At 39.7% G+C, this 13,325-nt stretch overlaps 1 protein-coding gene across 1 annotated transcript; it reads right to left on the bottom strand.

The window, feature by feature from the left end:
- Positions 1-644: 644 nt before the first annotated feature.
- Positions 645-7,532, bottom strand: LOC139738582 (sodium/calcium exchanger regulatory protein 1-like). Its single transcript, XM_071649197.1, has 2 exons — positions 6,957-7,532; positions 645-681 (listed from the first exon to the last, which is right to left on the bottom strand). The coding sequence occupies exons 1-2, from the start codon at positions 7,247-7,249 to the stop codon at positions 645-647; spliced, it is 330 nt and encodes a 109-aa protein (XP_071505298.1). The 5' UTR covers positions 7,250-7,532.
- Positions 7,533-13,325: the final 5,793 nt, after the last annotated feature.

Raw genomic sequence — 13,325 nt, 5'->3', positions numbered from 1 at the left:
CATGCGCTACTCTGCATTTCACCAACCACCAAACCACAAGTGCACCACTCTTATCGTTTATTCAAAAAAGAAAAAAAAACAATGCACAATGGATTCTATTTTTTTCTTTTGATATTAGATTGAAAGCAGTTTTTTTTCTCGCTCACCACGCAAGCGGACGACCTCTGGCCGCCCCTCGACCGCGTACGCTCCATGCTGTGCAGCGCGATGCCCGAGGGGTGCTGGGGGTCAGTGCATTCCTAGTGCCCCAGCTGCACATGGAGCCTGCTGTACTCGTTGAGGGGTAAGTGGCACCACGGCACAGGGGCATCAGCGGGCGGCCGATTAAAAAAGATGGGGGCATGTATTTTACGAATGTGTCATTACTATCCCCCGAACTGCTCAATCTCACTAACGAGCAAAGTTCTTGATGGTTATCGTAGGGAACTAACGAGTAATAAGTTCGCTACGTCAAGGATCTCAGTCAGTTTAATGAACCGCACATCAGATATTGCTTTTCAGTCATCGTGGGAAAATGCAAATAACAGTCCATCTGAAAGTAATGTTTTGGTAAGAAAAATGAAGGCAAATGATGCGTATAGCGTGATTCGACTCCACTTTCAAGTTACCTATGGCAAATAGAGTGAAAAAGGTAACATACAAAACTAATGGAGTGGTAGGATTTCTTCAACGGCGAGACAACTGTCAAGTGAAAAAGAAAGGATATACACTGCATAAAAGATCCACAAACACATAGGCAAAACTCCTTGCAAAGTCGCAAATTGTAATCAATTTCATCTTTCTTTCTTCTTTTTTTTACATGAGTCACTAAAGAAAATTGGTTCTATGTCTTTATTTACCCCGTGGGTGTAGGCCTATCTCTCTACCTAATTCGCCTTTTGAAGACCTATGTTGATAATCATAACAGTAATTTAAGATGTGATTTTCTTTTCAAAATGAATAGATTCATGGATGTGGGTCAGCTTACTATGTTTTTAAATTGAAATTTGAAATAATTTCAAATCACAATCAACTTCTGTCTTTGTCAGCATAGATACCCTTTTGTAGTTTTCAAGGTGCAAACTGCTTCCATGACACGCGCCCAGACACTCCAGAATAGCCGAGCATGGCGCGCACGCTCTAATGCGCTTCTATTCGTCGTCATTGAGCGTAACCATAATAACCTATCATCATAATCATTGATCAAAGATAGTCAATGTCAGCACGAACCTCTGCCTGCATGTGTTAGAGATGTTCCAGGAGGGAATTAAGAGACCACGTTTCGCGGTTTGATCTTCTGTTCTAGACGTTGTCTGAGGGAGATCTTCGTAATGTTTTTGTGTTCATTCTTGTCATATACCGCACAAAGCATTTGAAAGCTGAATTGCCAGACGCGCATTGAATGTTTCAATTCAATTGGAGGGTAATAACCCGATTTTGTGAATAGACTCAAGGTAGACGGACACACCGCTGTAGTATTGACTCTATTTTAAGATGAAGGAAAGCAGCTGTTGCAGCCATTCACGGTCATTTGTGTTTGAGTCCTTTTGGCCTTTGAAATGTGCAGCCCCATTGATTACTGGCCTGACCAGCAAGGCTGTGTGTCTGGTCAGATAGTATGTATTAAAGGGAAGCACCATTCCACGTTAAAGTGGGCTTTGGTAACAAAACTAATATCAAATAGAGAAAAAAGCAGTGAAATGGTCATTAAAAACAGACCAACAGTTAAAAGAGAGTTACAGAGATTGAAGTTGAACAATTCTTTGCGAATCAAGTGACGATTATCCCAATGACTATGCAAATTAGACATTGGTATAATTTTCTCTTCTTTGTTATTATAGTGAAAATTTGTGTGCAAGTCAATGCTAGACTTGTGAGAAATGAATGGTCTCAACACCTTACTCATGCAATATAGATATAGGCCTATATAGGCCTATATACATGATATGTAATAGGCCTATATATATATTTATATATATATATGAATATATATATATATATATATGTATGTAATATATACATTTACATGTACATTATATGTAGAGAGAGAGAGAGAGAGAGAGAAAGGCAATATGATTATGATAAATATCATTCAGAAAAAACTAGAAATGTCGCAATGGCGACTGGTATGCCTCCGCCATGTATAGTGCATGGTTCTCCTAGTAGGTGTATAGTACAATGTCTTCACAATGTGTGATGACAGATTCACATAACTGGCAATATATTGAAATGACAGGTTTGTCACAAAATATGTCTTGAATGTTCACTTTCCTTGAACTAGGTTTGCTATTGTCTAAGAGTGCAGGTACAAGTGTACATGTATTTGGGGAATTGAAGATTTTTACTTGACTTTTGACCCTTTTATAAGTTCATGCATTGAGTAATTTTCAAGGTATGAAGAAAAAGTGTAATTACAGTATAAAATAGATCTTTTTTGCACTTTAGCCTGGCCTTTGACCCTTAACCTTTGACCTTTGACCTTCTGGCAGGAAATTTCCCAGAGAATCTCCATTAGAGGAGATGAATGTATATATTAAGTTCCCTAGATAATCCCTGCCAGTCAGTACATGCGTATGTACGAAGTTCCATGAAGATACATCGAACCATTTACGAGAAAAGTGAAATTGCAACATTTTCTTCTGACCTTTGACCTTTTGGCCTTTGACCTTATGACATGAAACTCTCTGGAGTACCTTTACGCAGTCGTACATGTCTACACTAAGTTTCAAGAAAATACCTTCAGGCATTGCATAGATATGGGGAAATAGCAAATTTTTTAGCCTTTGACCCTGACTTTTTGACCTTTGACCTCTTGCCAATTTCACTCAAAAACTAATCAAATAATTATCCCATCATACATCATCCTCGGACAAAGTTTGGTGCAATTTGCTTGATCCAGTCTTGAGTTATGGCGTAAACGGATACACTTTAATGATTTGACCTCGACCTTTGACCTTTGACCTACAGCCGATTTCAACCAAATTTTTATCAAGTAATTGCCCCTTCATACTTTATACTTGGACCACGTTTGGTAAAATTCCAGTCAATATTACTCAAGTTATCGCGTAAAAAATGCGGACGGACGTACGGACGTATGGACGGACGGACAACCCGAAAACATAATGCCTCCGGCAGGCACCACTTCGTGGCGGAGGCATAAAAACAACCTTCAAAGCTTTTCATCATATTGTATTTTGTCAAATTTCAATCTAATTGCCAATCTATCATCTACCGTTTTGGGTTTGATTACACATCAAATTCTTAAGGTATGAGAGTTATCCTTGATCCGCGTATGACATTATGGATACTCTAGTGCCAGCACTGGACTGTGATGTGTATGATTAATTATCCAAAGACATAGACACACAGCATACAAGTCATGTAGGGCCTACACGTTACATTCTGCACACACACACACACACACACACACACACACACACACATGCACACGCGCAAATGATAATTCAAATTAAAGATCATACACACTGATCTTGTCGTTATCATTGATGTTACATAAATTTTACACTCATTGTTATCACCTCTATTAAATAGTAGCGATAACATAAACTTTATACACTATCATTATGATTAGAACTCATCTTTATCACCATTCTTAGTATTGCTACCCATAATCCTCACCATCATTACTAGCAACATTTTAATTATCATCATCGTCAGCATCATTAATTAACATGCAAAACAACAACAAACACTACATACATTCATGTATGACATAAATGACATTGCCTCGATTATCCCTCCTACCATTTGCTGTATGTATGTGTATGTGTGTCTGTGGGGGGGGGGGGGGGGGGGTGGGTGTTTTCTTGGGGTCTTTTTTACGTCAGTCGAATTGTCATTTTGCGTGGAGCTCCAAAAATATTCCATCTCAATTCATGCACAGAATTCAAGACTGTTTTTTGAAGCATTTAACATGAGCAGTGTCTTTTTTTTTCTCTGTTTTTTTTTTTTTAAATTGCAGCCTCGCTACCCTTCAAGGCAATTACGGTGAATATCGTGCGTTGTATGAAAGTTGACATTTACGTCGCCGCAAAAACCATACTTCCATTTCGCGTTCCCCACTCTACCTCTCGCGGACTGCTAGCTTCTCTTCTCAATGGCTTGCGCGGAAATCCAGATGTATAGTTTGTTCATGTACACGGGGACAAAAAACAACAACAACACATACGCACACACAAAGGCCCATCCTTCATGTTTCCTCTGCGTTAGATGAGCAAGTGATTTAAAACGGACACTATTTTGCATGTGCACACTACTGCAATATTAATACGGTCAGACAACCAAGGTGAAAATACATAAACGCGGAATATTGATTTATGGATCATACAACACAGGATCAACCCCCGTTGAATGTCTATGAATAACCAGACTATATTCACACTTGGTTGATGTATAGCGACATTATCCAAAGGTGTCTGAAGCTATATACGGTGATTTTTTTAACCCGAGAACCAAAGTAGACGAGCTAAATTACCAGAGTGCGGTCGGTTAAAATCTGTTAACCACGTGGCATTTCTAGGATGCACGCCATTGTTCAGAGAAAAGAGGTTCCGTTGCCTCAAGGTAAAAATTGAATTGTCGCAGCGATAACGCGGTGGGTTCTGCATTGTCCTTTCAATCCTTGCCACAATCGCGCACGCCAGACAAAACAGTGTGGTTAGAACTTTATATGCACACTGCAAGCGGGTGCTGTTCGTTATTCCGAAGGTTCGCTATTCCGAAGGTTCGTTATTCCGAAGGTTCGTTAATCCGAAACACACAAATTCCCTATACCTAGTGGTTCGTTAATCCGAAAATGAAAAAGGGTTCGTTAATCCGAACATTTGTGGCGTTATTCCGAAGGTTCGTTATTCCGAAGATTTGTTGATCCGAAAATGAAATTCGGAATAACGAACCTTCGGAATATCGAATCTTCGGACTGACGAGCCTTCGGAATAACGAACCTTCGGAATAACGAGCTGTAACCCTGCAAGCAGCAACATCGGTTAGACCAGGGAGGTGGGAAGAGACCAAGGATACCTCCTTGGTTAGACTCTTATCAACGTATCACAGGGTTGAGTCGAAGAGGTGGTTACACTGGTTAAAGGCATAATTTACCATATGATTGCAGATGAAACAAAGACCCAGCATTAGTGCTTTAAAATAGTTCTAAAATGTGAGATAGGGATTAGAAACAATCACTGTAAAAATTTCAATCAGTAAAATCGATGTTAAGTATTCTTAAATATACAAAATGCGAACAATAGTTATAATAAAAAATTTTACAGATTAAACCGTCTGCAGTTACGGTTTATTTAGAAAAATACTTATATCTCCTTATATTCTGATAGGCTTTATTGAGAAAATTTTATATGGTAGGATGTTTTGTGGTACAACATACCTACTCATATGCATCAAATGTGATATCTTGAACATTTTTCAAATCACTGCTCCCAAAGGTTAACTGGACCTTTAAACCATGGAGCGCGTAGCACCATGATGCAACAGTCCTCTGCTCTGGATTAGGCCTATTCTTCATTCTAAAAACCCACGAAGTTACAAAATAGTAAAAACGAAACTTTGACGCAAATGTTCCTGTCACAGTTGAGTGCAGAGGCTCTGATTTCAGCAATGAAACTTGCCTTTTGATAAACATGACAATGAACCGATAAGGTCAAAGTTTTTGCAGTTGTTTATGAATTCTGTCTCGGAAGAAACAAGACACTTATTTCTTGTCGGAAGACAAAATGTGATAAACGTGTTCACATTCAATGCATACCAACATGCAAGAACCTGATTATTATTTCGACTGTACGGAGGAGGTTCCCTGGGCGGATGCAGCAGCGTTGTAAATTTGGTTTCGCTGTGCCTGTCTCTCTCACCTCTGCATATCACATACGAGATAGGAATTGGAGATGTGAGTGGGAAATAAACACACATCTTCCGACTGTCTTCCAGTTATACAGTTACTTTTTTTCTCCACTTGAATCAGGGAGTTTCGTCACACCTCCCTGCTTGAATATACATCCTTCTGAAGTAGCTAGAGTGCAGTTCCACGACATATTCAAATTGATGTTAAAAGATCGACATTAAAATAAAAATCAGGTAAACAGAATGCTGGAGTTTTCACGAAAACTTGACTTAAAGAAATTGTAAGAAAGTAATCGAATTGCAGCTTCTGCTATTGTGACATTGATCGCAACCACATTAACCCTTTGAGTCAAGGGCACACATTAATTTTCACACACAGTCCCACGGACAGCAAACACGTGGGACACCACGGATTAATGAGCAAATTAGCTGAGACGATACCGTTTATCAACTCGCAGCCGTCCCTTCGGTTTGTATACACACAGAAAAAAAATACAAATAATAGTTTGATGGATGATTTAACAATTGCACCCCTTTTCTCATCATTGTCATCATTGCAGCATCGGTTAATGCAGCATGACAAAATGTGATATGCAGATGACAAGTTATTTCTTTTCTTCTTCTTTTTTCTAGTCGATATTATGACAAAGACCAAAGGCAGATTCTCACGCCGCCATGGCATCATCTCGTCATAATTCACACCACGAAGTTGGTACTGGATCTGGATCTGGATCTGGATGAATACGCTGAAGAAAAACTCTGAATAAAGTATCACTCAGCACTGAGGTCGGCAGGTAGGCCCTACCTACTACTGAGGTAGGTACTGATATCAGTTTCATTGGAAAACTTGTGAAAATTAAGAATTAAGATGCCATAACTTTCTTCTATAAATACGTCATTTTTTTTGTTTGGTCTGAAATCTTTGACAGTGTGTTTGTTTTATTTTACTTCATTCGTTAAGGACACTTGAACATGTTTTCGAATCGCACGTTATGCGTTGCAAGCAGCAGCCAAATTGGCTTCTCAGTAAACGAAATATATTCATATTCAGTGACGATATAAAAAAAACCAGAAACAAATTAGATTTTAAATAAAATTGTACTAACTTGGTCACGAGTTTGTCCTGGTCCCACGTGGAAATCAGTGTATGGTCGTCCTTGAAGTCGGGCGGCAGCTTGTGCGTGAACTCTACGCCGACCTTGAACTCGACTTTGTCGGTAATCATCGGCATCTTTGTCGTGATGACGAAGTCATCGCCGTCCTGCACGATCTCCATCTCGGGCGTGAACATCCACATAAGTTTCCGGATGACGATCCCAACGCCGGCGGCCTTTAGGAATTCATCCATGTTCTCCACTTTCTCCGACCTCCATTTCCCGCTGAGGTTGACGACTGCCATGTTTGTTCGAGCTTAGCGATTTTGTCCACGCGAAGAAGAAGGGGTTATGGCTAAAAACACAAGAGTCCGTAAGCCAACGCAGCTGTGCGACGAGTGCTTACTGGTCTGCGCCGTGTTCTTGTATGCGATCGCGCGCTGACGAAGTCCAATGTGTGGATGGACGACAATATGAAAGTGAAGTCCAATTTCAGAAACACAATTGATGCTTTGTCACACACATAATAATGTGACTCTCAAAAGTCACTCTTCCAGTACCACGTCGATACGTGAAATTCCCAGATGGGACGAGAAGCATGCACTTTTGAACCCACTAGACAAAATGTGGTGGAAGAGAAAACTAGCTATCATTCTTTATTGGGGTCACGGGAAACCGGAAAACGGATGACATCAAAAATTGCAGATTATTTTTAGAATGTGAATAGATAATGCTTCGCAAGGAAGGTGTTAGTATGTGGTGACATCCGGTAAATGATGACTGCCCGCCGACTGGCCGTCTGACTAGCGACAACATGCATGTGCGGCCGTCTGCTCGTCAGGGGCTCTCTGCTAATTTATGTCAACTGGCAAGCGAGTATCGACAGCACAATCGCACTGACTTCAGCTTCCCAGCGGTCCCGGAGAAAGTCACGCTGTCTGCTTCGATATCGCTTGCAATAAAGCCATCTCCTCTTCTACAAGATCACTCACCTCTTCTCTTCCCTTTCGCATTCAAAATGCAGTGGCGTACTCGCTTTGGAGGGTGGGGATATTTGGCCTGTGGAGTGTTCCGCAAACGGAAAGCTGTCGATATGTCTAGACTACCCTCGGCTTGTATTTCCTAGAAGTAAAGTTTGTTAGTGACTGCTCGATCAAATTGCAGCTGTTTTTATCGATTTAAAAAAAAAAAAAAAACCCGTAATGCCCTTCCGTTTGCACTGCTCCTCAAATACAGCCCATTCAACTGGTGCGGTTTCACGGTCATATCGTGAATACTGTCTTAACTATCCACTATTATTACTCCCCCCCCCCCCCCCCTCTCTCTCTCTCTCTCTCTCCCTCTCTCTCTCTCTCTCTCCCTCCCTCTATCTCTCAGGGACTCGTGTCTGTTTTACATATCCCAAACCATCCTTTTGTTTCTATTGCTTTTCCAGGTTTAAACATAGAAGTGTTTTTTTTTTTACGTTTTTAATGTCTTGTGACCATTGGGAAATATCAAACAGTAGGCCTAATTGTTTTCATGGATGCCGTGTTGAAAATATTAGTGTCGATCTTTCATCGTGAGTATAGGATCAACTGGGAAGTGTTTCATCACAATGTGAACGAGTGAGTTTAGTTTGATTGTTTGTATGTTTTATGCATCAAATGGTGACCCAGAAGCACATCTCATTGTGTAGGCCTACGTGCTCTGCGAAAAGGTTGTTGTGAGGTGAGGAGAAGGTCGTTGCTCACAACAATCTTTCACCTTTTTCACTAGGAAACACAGTACAATGAAATGGCAGTAGTGGACAGTCTATAGAATTATGGGGACACAGGCTATTCATGGATTAGACTCTGCACTGCTTGTCGAAGTTTTGTCACTTTTCAACTCGCCCTGTCTCCTCTTCTCTCTCCCTCTCTCTTATGTTAGCTGTTTTCCCTTATTTCTATAATTTCCCCCATTCAATTTGCAAAGAGACATAAATATATTTTTGTGATATGTGCTACGTAATCACGGTAATGATGATGATGATGATTATTATTATTATTATTAGGCCTCTTATCATTACCATTATCAATATCATTATTATTATTATCGTCGTCATCATCGTCATAATCATCACCATCATCACCATCACCATCATCACCACCATCATCATTATCATCATCGTCCCCATCATCATCACTATCATTGCCACCATCGCCACCATCATTATCATTATCATCATCATTTGATTTGTTAATTTTGTATCTTTTTTTTACTTATGTAGATATCACATCTTGCTTGTTTCTATATGTTCGTTTGCTTTCTTTTTGTTGCTGTTGTATTATGTGATTTTTACTCGCAATATGTATTATTTGTAACAGGGCTCACTTGAAAAGCAGGCCCTTGGAGCTCCTTGGGCCGTGAACGTGACTACCCTGTTTTTTTTTTTTAATAAAACTGAATAAAATAAATAGATAAAATAAATCATCATCAGCAGCAGCATCGCATCATCATTATCATCATTATCAACATCATCAACATCATCATCATTATCACCATCACCACCACCACCATCACCATCATCATCATCAACATCAACATCATTATCATCAACATCATCATCATCATCATCGTCGTCATCATTTTGAATATCATTGAGGGAGCTAGGACGTGATCCCCCTCAATTGAGGCTATTCCCTGTCAGTCATTCGCATGCATAGCATGAAAATCAATGTGGACAGGCAAGAGAAAGAAGATGAAAACAGATTCTTGATCAGACAGCGTTCAATGACGCATGGGACTTACGCACTGTCGAACTTCTAGTGTGTGCTCCCATTACTGATTACTGAACAACATTTCCAAACAATGCTAGGGTATGCGACCATAAAGCTGATCGGAAGGAAGTATATACCAAGAGTTTGATCCGAGAATGAGTCAGGTCAATGTTAAATCTTGGAAGTTGGTGCATGGAGGTGGAAGTCTCTTCAACCTCTCTGCTTTGAGTGAGCAAACGGGAAAAGTTAGGAGTGCCACAAATCTCTGAGCGGCACGAGAAGAAAGAACAACTTGATCATTCACACGGTACTTTAGGTAAGCATTGCTTTGTTGAATGAGCGAGCCACGCTGTTAGGAAATTTGCTTGGTGTACACAATGCCTCACATAAGTGAGCTAATGATAATAATGGATGTCTCTTTTTTTCTCAAAAAAAAAAGAAAGAAGAGAGAATTGAGTCGCACTTACCAATGGATGATGTTGCTATGGCCGGCGGGTTTCCCACCGGTCACGTGACTGAAATCCCATAGGCGTGATGTTTACAGTATAAATCCATGCCGTCTGGGATGCGGAGACCCAGGGTTCAGCTACGAGGGCGTATCTGGGGAAGATAGACCATAGAGGGAGAAACTCTTTATGAGGGCGACACTGAGGAGCGAGGAGGATGAAGATTATAACCTATAACCAAAGAATAAATCAAAATAGGAACAGTCATAATTCATATTATAAGGAATCGTACTCAATTTCGGGATAGTCTGAAAACGCAAATGAGGGGGTGACGAAATTTAGCGAGAGAGAATTTACGATAATTTTGTAGGTTTGAGTCTCGATTAGCACAGAAAAACTCACAACGTTACACTACACTAACCGTAAAGTCCCTGGTACAGATAGGGTTAAGGACTTTGTGAGTGATATGTGACACATTGTGGGAGCCGGGCGCCTTTGAATGTTTCTACAGATAAGTGGGGCTATATAAATGCTGTTTCATCATCATCATCATTATCATAATATGATGATATAGAGAGGATAAGGCGATTATTCACCAAGCTTCTTAAACTGCATCAGTGAATGAAATGTTTCAATGTTTTCAGGTGGGCAAAGTAATCAAATTGGAGGTAAAATATGGATAAGTTATACATTGGACCTAAATGCATATAGAGTACAACGTAATCACAGAACACAATAACGTGGAGATAACTGATTTGTTATAATATACTAGCCCCTTTTCCCCAGCCCCACCTCAAATATGACTTGCAACCATTCTCACAAACGCTCACACACCAGTTCGAGACGCATAATGTAAGCACCAAACCTCGATATTCCTCCTTTTACAGAGTGGATTACCAACCTTCTGAATACTGGATAATTCTGGATACTGAAAATCGAAGCACCTTACATCTATCAACCTGTATAAGGCGAAACTTCAGCAAGAAAATGCGGTGGGAATTAAGGCGCGAAGAATAATTCAATACCACCGAGCGCCTTTGAAGTAGAAATAGAAATGATACACAACGCCTTAAGGCACATGCGCAATATTCTTCAACATCCTGGCACCTGTTGTAATAAATTGAGCCTAAATATTGTACCCAAAAGCCATTCATTGGTGAAAGATTCAAGTCGACAGCTAATTACTTCTTTCTCTGTGCATCCAAACACGACTGGATATACCCAAGAGAAGAGGTCTCTGAAAATACAGATTCAAATCGACAACATCGCTATTATTTGTGACGTGACAAAAAAAGAAGAAGAAGAAAAAAGCTTGGTCTTTTTATTTTTCCTTCATCGAGTAAACAATGATGTCTATCAAGAGAACACACAATTTTACACACATTGATTTGCGCTGTATACTTCTCTGTTCGCGGCGCGTATTGCTCTGTGTATAGCCTAATTTCTCACACAGAAATTAGGCTATATATGAATTAGAATTAAAAAAAAAAAAACCAACTCATCACTCAGCCACTAAAGTCGAATTTCCTAAGATGTCACCATTGCATAGTCATCACTACTCTACAATAATTTCGTTTAATGGATACAGTATTTATCACTGGGTTTTTTTTTCTCTCTCTCTCTTCCCTGCTTTCTGGAAGAGGTATAGTCAAGTCCTCTTTCATTATGCTGGGAAAATGAAAATATGACATTTCAATTAAAGTTGTGTAGTTGTCCTGCACTGCCGTCACTAACCGTTGGAGTTTTCTTTTCCGGAGAGGCGGTCCCGAAAGATGTCATAACTTTTGAACTGATGGACCCATTTTCCTCAAACTTCACTGATATGTTCTACTATTATCATTTTAATTATTATAGGTTCCATCCATTTGATAATGTAACTAGGTTCCATCATACTTTTTGATATTTTCCATCGCATTTCTCTGTTACTTTCACTTAAATTCAAACTTTCATAAATTGTTCTATATTTTCTGGTGCATCCAGCAACCTGGATATCTGTATCGGTGACACGACATGTGCTTATTGTTTATCGTCTTATTGTCTTGTTTTCTCGAAGGATTTACTACATTGTATTGATATTAGGGTGGTGATAGGGTTTTAGGTTGAGGTTAATGTCCGGATTATGATTAGGGTTGGCGTGCCGATATTTTATTGCAGCAATTGTAGCAGGAGCAAATGTCATGGAACCATGAACTGTATCATTCTATTTTGTAATATCTTATGCATTCTTTTTTTTATTGAGAAATATGAAAATAAACTGAACTGAAAAGAATTGAAGTATTGTTGCATTCACGCGATCGACATTTTGGGCACATCGTTTCCCCTTTAAATGTGTGTTCACTGGTCGATGTGAGGCTTGTGGCGTTGGGGTAGGTTAGTGTGATTTTGACAGATACTAAACGTGGTCGTGACAGCATGTGGAACTTACATGAAAGATATTAACGTCACAGTTGTTGTTGTTGTTGTTTGTTATTGTTGTTGCACTTGCTATTGATGATGTTGTTGTAGTTGTTGTGATGATGTTATTGTCTTTGTTGATGATGATGGTGGTGGTAGTGGTGATGTTGTTGTTGCTGTTGTTAGGTGGATCAAATATTAATGTAAATGTGTCTGCTTGTTTGATTTCGGTTTATCTTCTTTTTTTTTTTTTCAAGTCAATTTATTTGAACACGGATAAGAACCATCATCTCATCTTTGTCTCTCGTGTCAAATACAGCTATAACAGGGCTCGACACTAACGGTGGCCCGGTGGCCCGGGGCCACCAAAAATGAAAGTGGGGCCACCAAATTTCAAAAAAGGGCAAATCTGGTGGCCCGCCTCGGGCCACCAAAATTTTTTCAAAAGTATGTCAATAAATTCGTTACTTTTTGCGCCGGAAATGAGCAGTTAAATTTCTCTAAAGGATGGATGGAAAGGACTGAATGAGTTCCTGATCAGCAGAAGCGGATCTAGAGGGGGGGGGGGGGGGGGGGGGGGGTTGCAACCCCCCCCCCCAAAAAAAAAAAAAAAAAATCAAAAAAAAAAATCCGGGACCACCTTTTTTTTTATCTTATCTTTTTTTTAACTTGTAATTTTATTTTTTTCTATTTATGTATTTATTTTATTTTTTGTTATTATTATTATTAGTGGTGTTTTAGATGCAAGAAAATGCCATTTTCACACACAGATTTTCAAAAATTCTCCCTACTGTGGGAGG

The sequence above is a fragment of the Diadema antillarum genome, unplaced genomic scaffold (assembly GCF_040938485.1).
Source record: "Diadema antillarum isolate AM-2024a unplaced genomic scaffold, OU_Dant_1.0 seq00000757_RagTag, whole genome shotgun sequence".
Classification (NCBI taxonomy): Eukaryota; Metazoa; Echinodermata; class Echinoidea; order Diadematoida; family Diadematidae; genus Diadema; species Diadema antillarum.
This window is presented reverse-complemented; position numbering and strand designations above follow the sequence as displayed.